The following is a 22,966-nucleotide window of genomic DNA, read 5'->3' as shown; positions in this document are numbered from 1 at the left end:
GCAAATATACAAAACAATACAAAATTAAATATAATAAATTAAATATGCACCAACACTTCCCCACATATATAGCTTAGTAAGGTAAGAAAGGAAGGATAGATGAGTATATAGCCACAAATATGAGGTTTTCTTTCATTATCATGCATAAAATGATACCCTTGATAAGAAGAGGACATAACTAGTAGGAAAAAACCCCACATTAGAGAGAATGGAAAGAGAAGTTCATGATGGGTTTCTCAAAAGATATGAGGATAAAACCTTAGTGTGAAACTTCCTTCTATAATAGACAAAATAAGAGAAAGAATGAAACCTTCCTTATTATGTAGTTTCTTATGCCAATAATGGATGCTTAACTAAATGTTGAAGATTATCTAGGATCGTCTAACAATTTGTACTCCTTTCGCAAGCAAAAAGCCAACAATGTATATAGAAGATCTTTCTAATCTTGATAGGAATATTAAAAAAGAAGAAAAATGAATGTCTCTAAGAGACTCTTAAATTTCACCTTTCCACTACCAAAGGAAAAACATTCAATATGAAAGTAGTTGTAATGTAAATTTTATCAAAGGGTAAATTCATATTCTCAAATGTGTATCTTGAATCTATAACATAGAACTCATTAATATATCTATCAAATACTTGTGACAATAACTTGAGTTTGAAGATGATGAATGTATTACAACATTAAATTTGAATATGTGAGAGATGGTAAAACAATTATCTCAATTAATGTTGTCCACTATACTAGCCACCTTGTGATGTGTTCGCACAATATGTTTGAGTAAGAACAAAATTTTCTTTGATGATATTGGAGTAGAAGAGTCTAAAAAATTAATGTGTTATTTTCAAAGACTTTATTTGTTTCATCAATCTAGTTTAAAGAGTTGATGGAAAAAACTAGTTGTTGGGATATATGCCATTATATAAAATTTCCATACGAAATCTTTGTTTATACTTCGAAATATTTAATATTCCAATTTGAGTAGATATAGTTTAGGAGTACAAAGATTAAAACTTGGCAATAATTTACTTCAATTTTCTATAAAAATAATGCATGTGGGAAAATATGTATACTTTTTGGGACATAGTCACCAATAAGTAAAATTAATAGCTATTATACAATGTATAAAATTTTCAAGAATAAATAGAGCATAAGAGCACAACTATATTTTGCAAAAGTACAAGATATAAAAAAGAGGAATTTTGAGATTCTAATGGTCTACCCCTAATTAGAAACCATGATTATACCATTGAATCAATACCATGAGCTATTATTTATGCTAAAAATATCTCTATTTAGTTTGAATGATTATGCTTGACAAGGAGAATGAGCCATGGAGAATGTCTCTATAAAAAAAGGAGCTCAATAAGATCACTCATATAAAGATCCACATATATGTAATGTTCATTTGAAGGCCAAATTGATGATAAATTAGTGTTATTTCTTCCTTAGATGTTCATTTGTTATTAGTATTTCCTAGCATTTCCACTATGCTATAATCTAGCTGCAAGTTTAGACATCTTGTCTGGGGATTCTCTTCCTTTAACTATGTCTCCTCCTCCTCCTCCTCCTCCTTCTATTCTTCCCCTCACCCCCCCGCCCCCCTCCTCTTTCCTTTTCTTCCTCTTCCTCTTCTTCTTCCTTATCATCCTCTTCTTTTTCTTCTTCTTCTTCCTCATCTTTCTCTTCTTCTTCCTCTTTTTCCTCTTCCTCTCATTCTTCCTCCTTCTTCTCCTCTTCATATTCCCCCTCTTCTCCTTCTCCTCTTCATATTCCCCCTCTTATCCTTCTCCTCTTTTTCCTCCTTTTCTCCTTCTCCTTATCATTATCATTATCCTCCTCCATCTCCTTCTCCTTCTCCTTCTCCTTATGCATCTTCTTCTTTTCCTCTATATTCTCCTTCTCCTTATCCTTCGCCAACTCCTCCTCCTCCTCCTCCTCTTGCTTCTCCTTTTTCTCCTTCTTCTTCTACTTATGCTTCTCCTTCTTCTTCTCCTTCTCCCCCTCCTTCTCCTTCTCCTCCTTCTCCTCCTTCTCATTATCCTCCTCCTCCTCACCCTTTTTCTCCTCCTCCTTCTCCTCCTTCTTCTCCTTTTTCTTCCCCTCCTCCTCCTCCTTCTCCTTCTCCTTCCTTCTCCTACTTCTCTTTCTTTTATTCTTCCTTCTCCTTATCTTCCTCCTTCTCCTCTTTCTCATGCTTCTAATTGTCCTCCTCCTCCTCCTCCTTCTCCTTCACATTCATCTTCTCATTCTTTCTCCTACTCCTCCCCCTCCCCTCCTCCTCCTCCTCCTTATCCTTCTTCTCCTCCTTTGTCTCCTTCTCATTATTATTATCCTCCTCATTCTTCTTTTTCTCTTTTCTTATTCTTCTCCTTCTCCTTCTCCTTCTCCTTGTTCTTCTTCTCCTCCTCCTAATTCTTCTCCTTGTTCTTCTTTTATCCTTCTCTTTCTCCTCCTCCTCCTCCCCCTCGTCCTCTTTACACTTCTTCTTCATCATCCTCCTCAACGTTTTCTTCAAAAAACCTATATGAAGATCTATTGAAAAAATAGTTATTGGAAAAATTTAAATAGGTTCAAAAAATTTCTAAACTCCTAGATGCATGTCTAGTATGGTGCTAGCTAAATTATAAATATGTTGGTGATATGCTAATTGTAGTGTAGGAATATGTTGTTTACGTGCCAACATGTATCAACTATACATGGTGCAAAAATAGTGGATACTAATGAGAGGCATTTGTAGACATATATAAAGTCACATTATATGGATGAGTAGTATTACATAACAATGCATGTGAATTGAACTTATATGTGCACAATTACAAAGTTGCATAATATTTAACTAGTGTTCTGTGGTGCACACAGAGTGAGATGTGAAAAGAGGTGATGTAGTATTGTTGAATGAAATATAATCTACATAAATTAGTGAGACTAAAGTTATGTACAAGGTTAGATTAATAAGCATAATTGATCATTAAGTGATCCATCACATCACCATGGCTAGGTAAGAATGGTTCATTTTATTATTTGTTTCATAAATAGAAGATGTTAATGATAGGAAAAGAGGGTCTAGAAAATGAAAGAGAGTACTCGTGCACACACTAAATAAGTAAAAAAAAATAATGTTAATAAGTAGGAGATAACAAATAAATATAGTAAAAATGAGTCAAAATAAATTAGAAATAAAATAAATGAAGATAAATTAGACAACTACTAGTCAATGCATGTATGAGTTGTCCACCATAATCTAATAAATGAAAAAGCTAAAATAAATTTAATTTGTATATCATGCTGCCACAATATTAATATGCATGATAATATTAAGAATATATAAATGATTAATTATAATCAAAGATAAATTGACATCCTATTCATATTACTAATTTAGACTTAAGACTTCCAAATTACTTATTGAGTTAGGGTTATATTTGAGACTTAAGAATTATGAATGGGGGAAGGGTTATATTTAGCAATAGGGTTAGGGATAGAGTTAGACTTATGATTAGGAGTAGGATTAGGGTTAGGGTTTAGGGTTAGATTTAAGGCTTAGGAATTATGATTAGAGAAATGGTTATATTGAGTAGTATGGTTCAGACTAGTGGTAGGCTTATGATTAGGGGTAGGGTTATGATTAGGCTTAGAGTTATGATTAATACATAGACATATGATACATGAAGGGTTAAACAAGGATTATGATTAGGACTAAGATTACTCATTGAGTTAAGGTTAGATATAAAGTTATGACCTTAAGGGTACACTTATGATAGGGAAATTATTAGGATTATAATTAATGTTATAATGACACTTAATATGGTATTATGGAACCTATGGTTAGTGACAGTTATATTGTTACACCTAAGGTTAGTGTTATGAGCATTATTAGGTTACATTTAAGAAGTTTGTTACGATTCGTTCTATTATTATGGTTAAGGTTATTGTTAGGTAATTGTTCCTATTACGGTTAATGTTAGTGCTTCTGTTGATATTAAAGTTAGTTTTAGTGTAACTATTAGGTTATTTATTTATGTGGGTTAATGTTATTTTGACACCTAGTGTTATTTGTACACCTGATGTTAGTGTTAGGGAAACAGTTACATTACATTTAATAAGTTTTTGTCATGAGCCCAAATTGATTGTAAACAAAACATGAATATTATATAGATTATTTATCTAATGATAAATACTCCATAAAATAATATAATCTTTTTTTTTATCAGTAAGAGGCTGCAACCAAGATTCATTATTATTATGTGATGTGATAAATTATTATTATATTTTATTAAGCTTGTGTAGAGTTGAACCCAAGACATCTCTTATAAGAGGCTCACAATTTACCATTATGTTGTAGGTTCTTGCCTATAAAATAGAATAGTATAATCTTACTTATGGTTAATGTGAAATAATAATGTTACTTAATATAAATAGAATCAATAATAAATAGTAATGTTAACATTAATAGTTAAATATGTTCAATCCATAAATAAATCAACATTTTAAGAAATATATATTATCCCAAATAATAAATAAATGTTGAATACTAATAAATTAGAAGGTAGAAAATAAATAATAAATAATCCCTAACACAGGACCCATACACCAAATGTTGTAACTCAATAAGTCAAAGGGGCACAACCCATTCAACATGACACGTATAAGTGTACAAATGGAGATACAAGTGAAGGAAGGAGGATAGATATGTATTACTTTTCCCATTCAAGAATGGATCAAAAATTACAAATAGATAGTCCATGTCACCATCGTGAAGGAGGAGGTAGACTGAACATCGAAGGAGATAAGTGGACCACTAACTACCAAGGACACACAACATTCGATAATGTGTTGATCGAGCATCATAAGCAATCAGACTAACTATCCAACATGGAGTAAAGGCATCTTACCGTCATATTATTTCCTTTCTATGAACCCACCTAGGTACAGAGAAGGTATAAAAAAGGGAAGCGTTTATGCAGCAAACAAAATGTCTATTTATTGATATTTATTTATTATTTAATATGAAATTAAAATTGACAATTTCATTGTATTATAATTTATAAATGATTAATTAATTACCATATACAACCATTCTATCGGCTATATAGCCAATTTGATAAAAAAAGGGGGCAAGAACACTCTATACAAAATAGAAGAGACTAACATCTGGCCCATGTGATCATCCGACAATTTAATTAGGTATAAGTTTAATCAGTAGGGTGTTATGTATCTATAGAAATATCTTGTTATATGTCTATATAATGGTTATTTCATTCTTTAGAGGTAGTTATATTTATTACAGTATTTAGTTTAAGTGATCCATAATACATTTAGATAATCATTATTTAAGGGGACCAAAATTAGGATATATAGCAAGAAAAATAGGTGTGATAACAAATGAAGGTTATTCTAAATGTAGATAAAAACATTGAATGATATTTATAGTATGAATCTATTCCAAATAAATATAGGAGATTTGTTAAACAAATCTTGTAGATCCTTAGGATGATCTTCAAAGATGATGGTTAACTAATCAAGGGTCATTTTAAGGAACACAAAGGGTCTTCACAAAGGATTATGAGGCTTAACTTGGAAGGTAGTTTCAAGGAGGAAGGTCGAATAATCGAGGGTCATCGTTCCTTAGAACACAAGGGATCCTCCCAGAGGATTAGGAAGCCTGGTTGAAGGAATCCTTAAGGAGGTGTAGTAATAATGGCATTCTTAGATATAAATTATTAGAATTGAATTCAATAATCAATATTGTTAATAATGTCTATAGGTAAAGTTTTCCTAAGGAGTGGGGACATTACATTTTTTTAGGGTTCATGTTATTGTTATAGATATAGTTATTGTTAGGGTTATTTGTCCTACTATGGTTAACATTAGTGCTATTGTTACTTTTAAGATGTGTGTTAGGTTAACTGCTAGGTTTTTTTATGTGGGTTAGTGCTATTGTGATACCTATAGTTAGTGTTAGTGTTATTATTACACCTAACATTATTGTTAGGGGAATTGCTAGGTTACATTTAAGAAGTCTTCTAGGGTTTGTGCTATTATTGTGATTAAGGTTATTTTTAGGGTTACCACTCCTATTACAACTAAAATTAGTGCCATTATTATACTTTAGGTTAGTGTTGTCAGGTTAATTTTTTTATGTGGGTTAGTCCTATTATAACACCCATGAATAGTGTTATTGTGACATTTATTATCACCTTTTTTTCATAATGTACTCCCTCCTTCTCTCATCTCTTCCCACCCTTTCTAGAGATTACCTTTAATCACCCCTCCCCCTCTCTCTCCCCCTCCCTAATCTCTAGATACACCCCTTAATATCTCTTTCTTTTCCTCCTTACTCTTTAGAAACAACCCCTAATCCCTCCCTCACCCCCCTCCTTCCCTCTCTCTCTAGAGACACTCACTAATCTCTCTCTCCCTCCCTCCCTATTCTCTAATAAACCCCTAATCTCTCTCCCTCCCTACTCTCTAAATACACCCCCTAATCTCTATCTTTATCTAGTCTCTAGATGCGCCCCCTGATCTCTCTCTCTCTCTCTCTCTCTCTCTCTCTCTAAATACACTCCCTTATCTCTTTGTCCCTCCCTTCTCTCTAGATACACCCCTAATATATATATATATATATATATATATATATATATATATATATATATCTCACTCACACACACAATCATATTCCTATCTCTACCCTTATCTCTAATTTATATATCTCTCTGCTAAAAATGTCTCTCCATAAAATACATAATATGAGCCCCTTTGTGTCTCTAGATATGCCCCCAAATCTCTCTCTCTCTCTCTCTCTCTCTCTCTCTCTCTCTCTCTCTCTCTCTCTCTCTCTCTCTATCCTATTAAAAATATAATATTATTTAATAGTACATATAGGGTTAAGGTTAAGTACATAATTTACTAACTGCTCAGTATAATCACATATATAGTTAGGGTTAGAGTTAGGATCCAAAGTTTACAATTTCATTTATATGATATTTAGCGTTATGGTTAGGGTTAATAAGTAGTTAAATGTTACACTAAAATAAGGGATGTGGTTAAGGGAAGTATGAGATTTAGGTGTAGTGTTGGAGTATTTGGAGTAGAACTATGGTCAAAATTGAGATATAGGTTTTAAACATGACTCGAATACTGGAAAAAAAAAAAAAAAAATTCTATCTTGTTCATGAAAGAGGAATTATAAATCCCAAAACAAGTAACTAGATGATGTAGAAAGTGTGAAAGAATCAATACGAGTCAATTTTATGGAAAAAAATTTATCCATAATGTTGTGAGAACATTAATATTGTTGAATTTTTAATAATGATAATGCAAGTTTTATTGCAATGAGTAAGAATTATTAAACTATAAATATACTTGTCATGAATGACATCTATGCAGACTTATGATTTTCTTTTTTAATTAACATATTTTGTAGCCACATCCACAAAAGACATGTCTTCATGAAAATTGCATAGAATAGTGTAGAAACAAAACTCCCAATATGACTAATTTGAAGAAGTAAAAGTCTAAAATTGAAGACAAGAATGAACTATATGCAAAACATTGATTTGTAATGGTGTAAATACATGTCAATTTCTTCAATGATTAGGATTGTATTGCGACCTTTATTTGAACAGTGATTTCAAATGACTTCTTTCATCATTGAGGGAAACCCATCCACTTTTGCATATGTGTCACACAAGAATTTGTCCACATCTTCCATCTACATTATTTTCATTTCCTCAACACAATCAATTGGCAATGTTGTGTTCTCCACAACTTTAATTATAGTTGTGTAATCATTTGTAGGCACTTGTCAAACTCAGTCTCAAAGAAATAATTTGAGGCCACTGAAGTAGTTGGGCTAGTATCAATCATGTTTGATTCTTTGTTCAAGACATCCATAACTCAAATAGTAACCTTCAAACTTCTAAACAAACATCAATATATATATATATATATATATATATATATATATATATATATATATATATATATATATATATATATATATATATATATATATATATAGTAAAAACGTATTAGTAATTTACATAAATTCTTTCAAGTAAATAATATTCAAAATAAGATAAATAAAAATCAAAGCTATTTTAAATGAAGCATTTAGATTGTAATGTTTGAAATATGGTGACATTGTCTACCACTTTTCAAACATTACAAACATAACATTATATATGTTTTTTTAATGAAAAATGCTTAAATAAAATATATTTCTATCTAATTAAATATGATAAAATATAAACTAAATATATGGTTAATATGTTTTAAACAAATTATTAACTTTAATAAAATATAAATTTTGTTAACATGGAGACATTGCCATCCATGCTAATGATGAAATTTAATTATGAAACATGTAAATATAAATATTTTGAAACATGCAAATGTAAAACTATTATCAAACATACAAATCTAAAACATGCAAACCAAAAATATTTTGAAATATGAAAATCTATAAGTTATATGAAACATGCAAATTTAACTAATTTGAAATATGCAAATGAAAAGTATTATCAAATATATAAATCAAATAGATTTTGAATGCAATTCTAAATCTAAATGGCTAAACTATTAAATCGAAACAATTTTGAATCCAAATCTAAATCTAAATACCACTAATTGAAATTGAAATATAAAGCAAAGTAGAATATTATCACTAATTGTAATACAAATCTATATATAAGTCTAAATACACAACTAAATCTAAATGTAAATGTAAAACTAAATTAAAAGTTAAAAATAGAAATATCACTTCCAAAAAAATTACTCCAAAACTTCAATCTCCTCCTCTTCAAAAACTTCAATCTACTCCTCCAAAAATCTCTACCTTTTCCTCCCAGCAAAAACACAAAATAAAAATGAAATGAGCAGCATTTGTTATATAATTCGTGAGAGGCTATTCATACCCTCCGCTAGATATATCTTGACATTACACAAATTTGTCTCAAATTCCCCCTCTCCACAAAAAAATAAACATGAATGTTTCATATTTAATTTTGTTACTTAAATTATTTTGGCTCTATTTTTTCAGGTCTTAGTTTTTCAGTTCCTACTTTTTTAGCACTATTTTTTGGCCTTGCCATTTGGCTTCCTATTATTTTGGGAATGCTTTCTTGTTTTATAATTTATAATTTATATTTAATTTAAAAAATATTGTAACCAGTCCATTTTCTTTTTTTATTGACAAGGAATCTATCTTGGCATACTCCCGTGCTTGGATTTGAATTTGTGTTGCCATTGTAAAGAACAAATCTCGACATAATAAAATGTGTAGTATTTTTATCACATAAATTTTAATTACAAAATTTAAATAATAATATACTATATTGATATCACTTGACACATTTTTAGGTAGATGCATTTAAGATATTAATACTACTAGTAAAAGTCATATAAATGAATATCAAATATGAATAAGCCAAGGAAACAAAGAAACTCATCTTTGTCCTAGGAAAACGTTCAACTTCAAGGTGTTATTTACAAAAACTAAGGCTCATACCATCATGGCTCCTAGGGGAGCACATTTTCACCACTTTGGATCAAATTCTTGCTAAGCAACTTCAATCTCTGTTGATATGACAAACAAAATTGAGAATTAAAAAAGGAAAGGAGAGGGGGAATGATTTTTTTCACTAGAAAGGAACTTAGTGGAATAGTAAGATGAGAATAAGGTACAAATATGTAAACCAACAAAAAGAAAAATAATATGTAAGGAGGAGGGAAAGATGAGTGGTGGAGACAAGGGAAAGAGGGGGTAGAGAGAGAGAGAGAGAAATGGCACAAGAAGATAAGGAGAATGAAGAGAAGTCAAGACACATAGATCTTGAAAGAAATGATGATAAAGAATAATAATTCAAAAGTAAAGAGTGGAAAGAAAATTAGTGGAATGGTTAGACCAGAACAAGGTATGAATAACCTTTGAAATGGAAAGAAAAATGATACTTGTGAAGAGGAAGAGAAGGATTTTAGAAAAGGAAAGAATAGAATTAGATGAGCTAACAGAAGAGAGAGGAAAAAAAAAAATATTCATTAGTTCATGATATTTGATGGTTTGCATATGGGTCCATAAATGGTTTATACTAATATTAATATGGGACTATCTAGTAATCTAGACACCTATGTTATAATTGAGGTGCACATACATTTTCTACTATGAAATTATCTTTTAAGAATTTAAGCTTCCACTACTTGGTCAATTCAAGTTGTACTTAAGAAAAGATAAGAACGAAAATTAAGACGCATCTTCAAAAAGGTGAAAATAAAATGATAGTAAGTTAATACCTTAAAAAAGAAAGGAAAATGGAGAAAATCAAGTGAGGGAATAAACTTATGAAAAGACAAAAAAGAGAATGCACATGTCAAAAGTGAGTGGAAGTATTGAATTTAAGGAATCTGACAAAGATGATTAACTTAAATAAAAACAGGTTCTGAAACAGTCATACTGAAGCGGGATTACCCATCATAAAGGAGTCATGCAATAACTCTGTTACATTTAACCAATGTTCCTTCAAATGTTTGAATCAATAAACAAGAAAGATTGTAAACCTAAGAAGGTAAACAGTAAACTTGCTTGTCTGCTATCATGTGAAAATGCTCACATGCTTACCAGTGTGAGTGTCTCTGGTGTAGGCAATGTTTGAGTATGGTGAATAACACGCTTCAATTACAATAATAAAATGCAATTGACAGCCACTACACATTTTAGTCTTACATCATTGTGTAGAGAGGGCCGGTTGAAGGAGGCGCTGCACATTCTGCTTACTACTCGCAACCCCCCTGAAGACTCCTCTGCATATATTCAACTACTGCAGACCTGCATTCTCAAGAACTCGCTCTCACAAGGTAAAAATGTCCACTCTTTCATCGCTCACAGACAATGGTTAAGTGATACACGCGCAACTCATAATAAGCTTATTTATATGTATGCGAAGTGCGAAAGTTTGGAAAATGCTCGTAAACTGTTTGACCAAATGAATGAACGAGACGTTGTCTCATGGAACACGATCATTGCGGCATACAGAAGACATGGGTGTCCGCACGAGGCAGTAACACTTTTTAACCAAATGCAACGAACAAATTTCCAGCCCGACCAATTCACATTCGCCAGCGTGCTTCCTGCCTGTGCCGAGTTGGGAGCGTTGGAACAGGGTATAGGAATCCATCAAACTATAAAGGATAGAGGCATTTCTTCAAATGTTGTAGTTGCAACAGCACTGGTTGATATGTATGCAAAATGTGGAATCATAGACAAGGCACGTGAACTATTTAACCTAATGCCTCACAGAAATGTCGTTTCATGGAATGTAATGGTCGCAGGATATGCACAGATAGGATTTGTTGAAGAGGCCTTAGAAACTTTCATACAGATGCAATTGGCAGATGTAAAGCCTGACTTCACAACCTTTGCCAGCATCCTCCCTGCTTGTGCTAAAATAGGAGCTTTGGAACAGGGTATGTACATCCATCAAAGCATAAAGGATAGAGAAATTTTGTCAAACGTTGTTGTTGCAAGTGCTCTGGTAGACATGTATGCAAAATGTGGAAGGGTAGACAAGGCCCGTGAACTGTTTGACAGAATGACTCGAAGAGATGTGGTTTCATGGAATGCCATGATTGTAGGATATGCACAAAATGGATTTGTTGAAAACGCTTTAGATACTTTCAAACAAATGCATTTGGCAGGAATAAATCCAAATTTCGTAACCTTTGCCAGCATCCTTCCTGCTTGTGCCAAAATAGGAGCTTTGGAACAGGGTATGGATATCCACCGAAGCATAATACAAGGGGGATTTCCATCAGATACTATAGTTGGAAATGCTCTACTAGATATGTATGCAAAATGTAAAAGCATAGACAAGGCAAGGGATGTGTTTGAGAGAATGCCTCAGAGAAACGTGGTCTCATGGACTGCAATGATTGCAGGATATGCACAAAATGGATTTGTTGAAAGGGCTGTAGAAACTTTCAAGCAAATGCAATTGTCAGGTGTAAAAGCTAATTCCACAACCTTTGTCAGCATTCTCTCTGCGTGTGCTAAAATGGGATCTTGGGAACAGGGTATAGACATCCATCAAAGTATAATAGAAGGAGGTTTTCTATCAGACATTATGATTGGAAATGCTTTGATTGACATGTATGCCAAATGGGGAAGAATAGACAAGGCCCATGAGTTGTTTAACATAATGCCTCAAAGAAACGTGGTTTCATGGACTGCAATGATTGCAGGATATGCACAAAATGGATTCCTTGAAAAGGCTTTAGAAACTTTCAAACAAATGCGATTGACAGATGTAAAACCAAATTCCACAACCCTTGCCAGCATCCTCCCTGCCTGTGCCAAAATGGGACTTTTGGAACAGGGTGTGGACATCCATCAAAGCATAGAGGATAAAGAAACTTTGTCAGATGTTGTTGTTGCAACTGCCCTGGTAGATATGTATGCAAAATGTGGAAGTATAGAGAAGGCACGTGAACTCTTTGACAAAATGCATCAAAGACATGTGGTATCATGGAATGCCATGATTGCTGGATATGTACAAAATGGATTTTTTCAGAAGGCTTTAGAAACTTTCAAGCAAATGCAAATGGCAGGTGTAAAGCTAAATTCTACAACCTTTGCCAGCATTCTCTCTGCCTGTGCCAAAATGGGAGCTTTGGAACAGGGAATTGACATCCACCGAAGTATAATGGAATGGGGATTTCTGTCAGATACCATAGTTGCAAATGCTCTAATAGACATGTATGCAAAATGTGGAAGCATAGATAAGGCATGTGAACTATTTGACAAAATGTTTGAAAGAGATGTCATCTCATGGAATTCAATGATTGCAGGATATGCACTGAACGGATTTGTTGAAAAGGCTTTAGAATCATTCAAGCAAATGCAACGGGCAGGTGTAAAACCAAATTCCATAACCTTTCCCAGCATCCTCCCCGCCTGTGCCAAAATGGGAGCATTGGAACAGGGTATGGACATCCATCAAAGCATAATGGAAGAGGGATTTTTATTGGATATTATCATTGCGAATGCTCTGATAGACATGTATGCAAAATGTGCAAGCATAGACAAGGCACGTGCATTGTTTGACAGAATGCCTGAAAGAGATGTCATCTCATGGAATGCAATGATTTCAGGGTATGCACAAAATGGATTTTGCAAGGAAGCTTTCAAAGTTTTTGAGTTAATGAAGCATTCTGGAACATCCCCCGATACTGTAAGCTTTGCTTGTGTTCTCTATGCATGCAGCCATGCAGGTTTAGTCAATGAGGGCTCTACATATTTCAATCACATGAGTAGCCTGTATTGCATTACACCTACAATTGATCATTATGTATGCATAGTTGATCTTCTTGCTCGTGCTGGCTATCTTGAGGACACATTCAACTTTATCATTAAGATACCAGTTAGACCTGTGGTAGTTGTGTGGATGTCTTTTCTTGGTGGCTGTAGATCACATATGAATATAGGTTTAGGAGTATTTTCAGCAACTTTGCTTTTAGATTTGGATCCTAAAAATGCTGCAACTTATGTTCTTCTCTCAAACATATATGCAGAAGTAGGCAGGTGGGGTGAGGTTCAAATGGTAAGGAAATTGATGAAAGATAGAGGAATTAGAAAGATCCCCGGATGTAGTTGGATTGAAGTCCATAAAATGGTCCATGCTTTTTGTGTGAGACAGAGATTGCATTAAGACATAGATTGCACCCATATATCCAAGATTGGAGAAATTGGCTTGAGAGATGAAGGCGTGATTCAAGAAACTTACTTAATGGAAGGAAAAAGAACTATTTCTGTGTCACTGCAATGGAAAGTTGGCATTGTATTTGGTTCGTAAACCAAGCCTCTCAGAGCAACTATTAGAATTCTCAAACGCCTTCGAGGATGTGCTGGTTGCCACGCAGCAAGAGAAACTTTTGTGGAAGATGAGAACCGTTTCCATCATTTTAGGTGAGAACTTTCTTGTGTAGATTACTGTTGATGCTAAATGAAGCAATCTGAAAATTAGGCTTACACTATAATTATGCACTGTTTCAAACCTGGAGCGAAAATGAAGGGACAAGGTTTAATATTCAGTTTCTAAGAATGTTTTTTTAAATTTTGGATCAGGCTGTTACAACTGCGTTTCTAAGATAAAATGCATAGATTGTAATTCATATCATTGCTTTTATTCATTTGTTTTACTTTTAGGTAATTGTCGAATATCTGTTTTATGATACTTATTATATTTTGCTTAAAACTTTTTCAGGAAATCTGCACGTGTATGAAATGAAAAACTGGAGGTAGAGAATGTGGAAAAGCAGAAGGCAAGAAACACTTCAAGTAAATGGAGAGATGTTAGATCAGCAGGTAATAGGAGAGAGGATTCAAAGTTAACTCTTTTCACTTTGATTAGTTTTTGTCCTTTGACTTGGATTAATTGTTTTAAGATGCTATACCAGCAGTTTGAGAAGAGGATTCACAATTTACTCTTTTTCGTTTTGTATAGTTTTTTCCTTTGGCTTGGATTAACAGTATTAAGATGTTAGGCCAGCCTGCAATGGGAGAAGAGGATTGGCAATTTATTCTTTTCATTTTGTATAGTTTTTAAATTTCACTTGGATTAATTATATTTTAGATGTTAGATAAGCAGGTATGGGAGAAGAGGATTCACAATTTACTCTTTTCATTTTGTATGGTTTTTTTCTTTGGCCTGGATTAATGGTATTTCCTTTTGTATGTGTCAGGTTGATGTTATGAATATCAGAATGCGTATCCAATTTTATAGTAAGGTTGCTTCATCTCCCCTTTTTGAAGGAAGATTGTTAATAGATTTGTGAATTTGTGATTATTTAAAATTTAATTTAATTATAATTAGGAATAAAACTTTTTTTTTTTTAATAAATGAAGAAGGAAGAAAGTTATAGTTACAATCACTGTTACGGGGTACTGCTGTTTAGGCCCGGGTCCTGGTACTGATTCTTCTAGGGTATGTTATGGGTTCTCTGTGGATCTTTCATAGAAGGACACACAACGAACGTGGGCACCCAGGAAGTACCCCAAGGCAGTAGGTCAGTTTATGTATGTATTTCTGATTTGTTCATCAACATTAGCCCGTGCCACCACACCTCTAGCCTGTATACATCTGAAGTACTTGTGAGAAAACTCCAGGATTGTCAGAAGAAAACTGTTTACAGAAATTAATGTACGCCTTTGGATGTATATAGCCAGGCCAAACTATTATGTGTTGTGCCTTATTTTTTATATAGACTTATATTAATTTTGTACTTCATATTCTTCTTTATCATTGTATTGATTATTAATATTATATATTTTAAGTTTACATTTTTAAATAAGATATAGATTTTTTAATTAGATTTAATTTATGGCATTAAAAATTAATTTTATATTTATATTTTGTTCAAAAGTAATATGAAAAGTTTAATTTATTTTGTATGGTAATCAAATTAATGATATTTTAATGAAATGTTACATTTATTCCCAATGTATATTGGAATTTAAGGTGCATTTCTTTGTTAAAATATTTAATTTACAACATTTATAACTATGCACAATTTATTATAAAAATTTGATAAAGATTATATATAATAATGTACATAAATATATGATTAGTAATTTAACATCCTATTTAAGAAAATTTAAGATGTAACAATATTATAACTAAAAAATTTAAGTACTAATTAGTATTTTTAATTTAAGAATATAATTTGTCATAAAAATCAAGGTTAATATTTTAAGTATAAGAAAATAAAAATGATGTTTACTTATTTATTTTCATATATATATATATAAAACGAGGCATAAAGAGCCTATAAATTAATTAATTTTAAGAATTGTTTACATCATAATTCATAATAGCTATCAAACCTTTACAACTTTAGTCCATAACACTGACTAGGCACACCAATCAATCACTATGACTTACCATGAGTTGCATTTTGTAGAGATGAGTATACAACTAATTAATCACGTAGAGTTGCCAAACTGTCAATGCCAAGATGCACCAAAAGCCAACCCCAAAGTAGTAGTATATATACAACCCTATCATGCCGAGATGGATGAATGATGAAGTAAAAAGGTGTCTTCAATATGAAAAAGAGCAGGGAATAAATCTCGATTTTCAGAATTAGGAACAATATTCACCATACCTTTATCAATTGTCATGTTTGCCATGTAGTCAGCTAGACTATTACCTTCTCTATGTGTGTGGGAGATCACATAAGAGGAAAACTTGTCCAACAACAACCAACACTTTTGAAGAATAAATGTAATTTCAAGTTCTATCATGATCTTTGTTGAACAGCTTGAATTATGAGTTGAGAATCCCACTCAATATGGATCTCTAAAAAACCCAGCTAAATTGCCATTTGAATACCATTAAGAAGAGCAAATGTTTCGGCTTGATTATTAGTGCCTAACCCAATTAGAATAACATTAGCCTGAATTAACTTTCCTTGAAAGTTCCTAAGACATATTCCAGCCTCCGAAAGGCTTGGATTACCACTTGAAACCCCATCAAAATTCAATTTAACCAATGGAAATGTAGGAGTGTGTCGCCTGACCTCCTTTCTATTCATTTTTACCTTATTAGCAGTATGGTGAAATGGTGGTATTCTTAGACCAAGCCATAGTTTAAGGATGTCATTATCTCAGGATGAGAATTGAGAAGAACTTGAGGAAATATTGAAAGAAAATGAATTTAATGATTCCACAATTGAAGAAACCAATCTTTTCTGAAACACCTGGATAGTAGAGGCAGTCTTTTGAAAAATCCTTTTATTTCTCTTCCACCAAATAGACCAAATGATAATGGCTGGTATAATGACCCATAGATTACCAAATAGGGAGTCTATGTATAGAGTTGGCCAAGATTGCTAAAAACATCCCAAAGCTTAAATATAAATAAGTGTAATTTAAATTATAAATTAAAATGACTAGAACTTGGGTTCTCTAATAAGTACAAAATAAAATACACCTCTTCAAATTATATTTTAACACAATATTTAAAGTAAATTAAATGTAAAGGTATTATTATAAATTAAAAAATCCTATATCATATTAAAGAATATAAACTAAAATATATAATATTAGTAATCAATATAATATAAAAATATGTAGATTAAAAAAGGTTACATTTATTTTTTAAATATTAATATAAACTAAAGTAAAATTTTAAAATATAAACCAAAATATATGATATTTGTAATCTATATAATAAAAAATTTATTTTTCTATAAATATATATATATATATATATATATATATATATATATATATATATATATATATATATATATATATATATATATATATATATATATATATATAAGAAATAAATTATGATACCATAACATAACATTAGATTTCTAGGATTAAAAATGACAAATAAATTGATTGCAAAATAAATTACGTTTTTCAATTATAAAATTAATTAAAATATTATATTGATTATTAATATTACTGTATATCATATTTTAAATTATTAATAGGATTTATAATATGGTATAAATAGTTAATGTAATATAAAAAATTTACACTGTAAAAGTCTATATTAAAAAAATTACACCACATAAGATAAGATAATTTATTAATGTCCAACAAGAGACCACAAACGAGTCTAAGGGACTGAGAATACAAATAGGAGCCAGAGGGAAGTCAAACCACCAAGCGGTGTTAAAGTACAACAAAACAAAACGGAAACAAGTAGACTAAGAAGTAAAGAAAGAGGAGTAACAACAAAAAGGGGGTTACAAAACTGCAAAACTAGTGATTCATAACCGTGGAAAAGTAGCTCAAAACATAAGCATAGCTAGTTGTGTGCAGGGAAACCTGAGCCTGATGCTGGGTAGAGGAGGTATGTTGCTACTAGTGGTGCAAGTGATCTCTATGTGGTCTCCTCGATCTGGTGAGAGTATCCGTGGATAGGCACCAAGATCGCTTGGTTCCCTTAGGAGAGGTAACAAGAGTGAAAAAGGAAGTGATAAGTGAATGAAGAGATGCAAACCTAGGGGCAGACAGTTCCTGAAGGGCGAAATCTCGAAGATGGAAAGCCTCTTGTAGAAAAAGAGCAAGGCACCGCTGGTCATCATACTTGAAAAAGGAAGACAAGGACCTACACTCTCTGAATAAGCAATAGAACCTCCCTCTAATCCCATAGTATATGGGACAATAGAATATAAAGTGTATTTCATTCTTGACCACATCCATGTCACAACACTGATAAATCCTCTCAACTTTGTTGGTCTAATGATCAATTTGAATACGGAGCTAGTGAGAACCTGCTCTAAAAGAGCCCAGCTGGATACGTAGGGTATGTGGCCATCGTCGAGAAGAGTAGTATGGACGAACAATGATACCATCCTAAATGTTAATAAAGTTCCCCACATAGTACTTTGGTATCCCTAAATATATTCCAAAAGAAAAATATACTTAAAAAAAAATCCAACTGTGAATAGTTTTGTTTGATAATCCAAGAATTTCTGACAAGTACATTAGAGTGGCAGTGAGGTACATAGGCTGGAGGTGTAACATGGGCTATAAGGTCAGTGCAAATATTTGGCTAGATAGCCAATGTTTTTAGATAGTGTCTTGCAATAGCTTGCTAATATTATTCAAGTTAAAATTGGTCTATGTAATGCCCTTAGTTTATGACAGTAGTGAACAACAACCTACTTCGAATCATTTGAAGGTCAGCAAATCCAACGAATAGTTTTGTTTGTTGATCATGTTCAGATTGATGTTAATTTGTAATTCATGTAATATGAAACTATATTAGTAATACAATCATTTTTTTTTAATTGTTCAATATGGATTTGTGAGTTTCACTCTTCTTTTTGCATTTGTAACTTTGATGTTTGAACATAAATACATACATATATGGAGAAACCCGAATCCGCAAGGTGGGGGGGGGGATTGTTGTACCCATGTACCTGAACCCCATATCTGTACCCAAACCATAACTCGATTCGACAACTTAGGTTACAATTAATTTGTAATTAGCATATATGCAATGTTACTTAAAATAATCATGTAATTAGGTTGGTGTTAGAGCATGAAATCTTAATTTAGGCTATATTATAATTAGTGGTCATGTTATCACAAAATTGTGCATAATGAGATTTATAAATTATATTAGAAAAAGGTTTCCAAGGTGATTAGGAGAGAGCTTTAAAAATTATATTAAACATGTGGTAGTTGTGTGGATGTCTTTTCTTGGTGGTTGTAGAGTACATATGAATGTAGGCTTAGAAGTGTTTTCAGCAACTTTGCTTTTGGATCTTAAAAATGTTGCGACTTATGTTCTTCTCCCAAACATATATGCAAAATTAGGCGTGTGGGGTGAGGTTCAAATGTTAAGAAGATTGATAAAAGATAGAGAAGTTAAAAAGATCTTTGGATGTAGTTGGATTAAAGTCCATAAAATGGTACATATTTTATGTGGAAGACATGTCAAAGATTATAGTTGCGATAGAGATCTTTATCTCTGATTTTGATATATGTTGAAATTGAGATAATACATATTCACAATCGGAGAAGATATTTATGATAATATTTGAGATAATATTATAAGAAGAGACACTTGCCATGCGAAGAGTCATGTGTTTGGAAATATGAAGAGTCTTGTTATTTGGAAATTGAAGAAACCTTCAGTTGTGATGTGAAAAGTCTCTCAATTCTTTATATATGTGTGATTACTTTGTATGCAAGGGATCAAGTGAAAGCACTATACCAAAAATATTTTATTATAAATAAAAGAGGTTTTTATGGTGTTGCTAGTTTTTTCTTCAAGTGGAAAGGTTTTCGAGTAATTTCTTATGTTTTTTGTTCTTCTTTATTATTCTTTATCTTTAATTTTGGGTAAAACCTTAACATGGTATCGAAGCCAAGCTATATTACAACAATTAAGAAAGTTTCCTTTGTTCATTAGTATCAAATTTCTATAGTTGTGATATAGATCATTAGTCTTTTCCTCATCCTCATCTTCTCTCATCAGTTTAGTTCAAGCCTATTGAGTTTGCCATTCTTAGTTCATGCTAGTTCCAAAATATCAAATGTTTTCCTTTAGTTGCTTGTGATTCTCTACTTGTTGGTGTTGTGATATTTTCCTATGTTCAAACTTTTTCTCCACATTCTCATCATCATGATGGCTCATATATTTTCTAGCTTTGTCATTCCCTTCTACCTATTGGCTTCACATATGTGGATGACCCAAATTTACAATAGTGGGTTACACTTTTTTGGAGGAAAAAATTCATCCAAAAATGCACAAGACAAATTTTTGGCCCTAAAACTTTTGATAGAAACTCCTCACATAGTTTCGATCGAAACTACTTTTCAAAGTAGTTTCGATCAAAACTAGCTAAACACAAATTTTTTTTGGCCTAAATAGTTTCGATAGAAACTAAGTAGTTTCTATAGAAACTATTTTTTAGTTTCGATAGAAACCAAATAGTTTCTATCGAAACTAATTAGGCATGAAAATTTTGGCCTAAATAGTTTCGATAGAAACTAACTGAAAATAGTTTCTATTGAAACTATTAAAAAACTTTCGATAGAAAGTTAGTTTCTATCGAAACTAGTAAAGTAGATGCATTTTTCAAAGTCTATAATATTTCCTATCATTTTCATGGCTTCTAGGCTATGTTTCTAGGTTCAAATGGAGCACTTAAGATATTTCATTTTTTAGGACACATGTACTTGGAACTAGCTTTCTAATGACTATGGATGTGATATATTTCGAATGGTTTAAGTATACATTTTTTTACGTTAATTGAATAGAGGTTCGTTATAAAAAATAAACCTATATATTGAATGCTCATGGAAAAATAGTAACTAAGAGAATAAATATTTTGAAAAATAACTACAGTCTCCATATTTGAGTCCTCTTTCATTCAAAAAAAGAAATTTTGAAATTGGATAAATCTATAATAAGTTACATGTGTCGAAATCCATGTATGTCCAAATTAGTGTTAGGTCAACTTTAAACTCTAATAAAATATGAAATACTAAGGATAAAGACATCAGATCACCTCTACGGTTTTGCTATGGATGTTAACAAGCTAAATTCAAAAGAATCACATTGATATCTATTGTAGAAAAAAAGTTATGTCTGTCAAAAACAATGTCACTTTTTCAAAATCAGGTTTTTGATAACATAGCAATTTTTGTGGGAGAAAAATTAATTCAATCAAATAAATTCAAAAATAAAAATATATTTATTTATTTAGAATCTACACAGAAAATCCTAAAAGACTCTAATTTACTTAATCTTCAAATTCCTTACCTTTAAATGGAAATTTGCATCTGAATGTGAAAGTTTTCTTGAAAATTCACAGTTTAGTGTCAGTTTAGGCAAAAAAGTGTAACCCATTATTATGGGTCCACACCCAAGTTTTATTCTGACTTAACAATTCTTCTAGCAGGTGTCTTATTTGATATCTTCTATGCCAATAATATTAAATATGCCATAAATCACACTCTTGAGACATCCTTGTGCCAACCATTCAAGATTCATTGATATTATCTTATAGTCGTTTCTTGTTCTCTCAATCGCTTTGCATACTCAATGGCATCATTTGATGCATAATTATTATTTATGATGCCCATTTGTAAGTGTGTTGAGTTTTTTAGACACGCTATGATGGCATTCTCTAATTGGTAAATGTTTTATTCTAAGTTGTTGATTCAGGTTTAAGGTTCAGGTTCATGGGTTTGGGCAAAAAAACAATTTCAAAATGAATCATAAAGAGAATCATACATTGAATTACTAAAATGCAAAATGAAATTTCAAAACACAAACTAATTCATCAGATTGACATATAATAAATTTTGAAACATAATGATATATGAAAAATGTTTAATAGTTTATCAATGATCATAGACTCATAGTATCAAAGATGCAAATGCCCTTCAAGAGTGAAATGGGTCATCAAAAAATGAAGGATCAATGGCTTCATCCCCAACTATATCTACATCCTCATCATTGGAATCTAGACTAGTTCCACTAGCCCCAGATGCTATCACATCCTCCTCCTAGTCCTCCTCAACATCTAGCATGACAATTCTAGCTAGATCCTGGATAGTCATATCCAAGTCAGTAATCTTGGGTAATACATCCCACAACTTCTATGGCCCCTTCTTGTATTTTGAATGCTTGCGTAACAGGAGGCACTAGTTGTTGTGAATATATACCAAGTACTCTAATTTCTTGGAACCCAACTGGTTACACTTCACTGAGTGGATAGAGCAGTATGTACTCCAATTCTGCTCAACAATAGAAGAGCTCACCACTTAGAGAGACAACCAACAAAATTGAAAAAAAGTAAATTTGTAAACTATAATACAATTGGAATTCAAGAGTGTTAATTCTACAAGCTAAGTGGCCATTAAAAAAGGAGAAAAAAATTTAAATACTTACTTGTGATAGGATCTTAATGGCAAGAGGTTGAAGGTACATGTAACCTTGCCCATGTAAGTACCACCATCCAATGACATCCATTCTACTTTAGTCATTAATTGCATCAAGGTTTGCATTTTTTTCTGAGACAAAGTCTACAGATTCTCTTCTAACATTCAAGGTCACTTGAAGATTGTTAAAGAGCTTGTTTAATGCCTTCTTATACCCACTAGCAACTTTAGGATCTCTGTATGGTGTCACTCTACCAGGAATAGAAAGTGTCTCACTGCTTTAATACTTGGGAGAAAGTGCATATGTTAGGAGGTGTAAAGGTGTAGTCATTTTGTTCCAATGATTTAGAACAATTTTCTCTACCTATTTGTAGAAGGTTTCCTCAAGATCCTGATCTCTCCTTTGAATGACTTGGAATGTCAAATGATGTTCATGTAAGTTATCTTGATGTAGTGGTAATTAAAATTAAAAATTAAAATCTCTCAATAAACAAGCATAAAGTATTGTATAAAAATTTAAACTTACCATTTTCACTCTCTCTAGGATG

At 32.0% G+C, this 22,966-nt stretch overlaps 1 protein-coding gene across 2 annotated transcripts; it reads left to right on the top strand.

The window, feature by feature from the left end:
• Nucleotides 1-10,425: 10,425 nt before the first annotated feature.
• On the top strand, nucleotides 10,426-15,282 carry LOC149540436 (pentatricopeptide repeat-containing protein At5g39350-like). 2 transcript variants are annotated; one of them, XM_089801543.1, is made up of 3 exons: nucleotides 10,426-13,961; nucleotides 14,260-14,360; nucleotides 14,738-15,282. In XM_089801543.1, exon 1 carries the CDS (start codon nucleotides 10,690-10,692, stop codon nucleotides 13,702-13,704), a length of 3,015 nt encoding a protein of 1,004 aa, XP_089657669.1. In that variant the 5' UTR covers nucleotides 10,426-10,689; the 3' UTR covers nucleotides 13,705-13,961; nucleotides 14,260-14,360; nucleotides 14,738-15,282. The 2 variants fall into 2 exon arrangements, with proteins under 2 accessions (XP_089657669.1, XP_089657671.1); XM_089801545.1 differs by lacking the exons at nucleotides 14,260-14,360; nucleotides 14,738-15,282 and having other exon boundaries at nucleotides 10,453-13,227; nucleotides 13,568-13,622.
• The last annotated feature ends 7,684 nt before the right edge of the window (nucleotides 15,283-22,966 follow it).

Source organism: Cupressus sempervirens, chromosome 9 (assembly GCF_028749045.1).
Source record: "Cupressus sempervirens isolate cs-2001-9-10 chromosome 9, ASM2874904v1, whole genome shotgun sequence".
In the NCBI taxonomy this organism is placed as follows: domain Eukaryota; kingdom Viridiplantae; phylum Streptophyta; class Pinopsida; order Cupressales; family Cupressaceae; genus Cupressus; species Cupressus sempervirens.
This window is presented reverse-complemented; position numbering and strand designations above follow the sequence as displayed.

What these genes read in the sequence shown, in the direction of transcription:
- LOC149540436 (XM_089801543.1), top strand. Translation starts at nt 10,690, where the DNA reads ATGCAATTGACAGCCACTACACATTTTAGTCTTACATCATTGTGTAGA.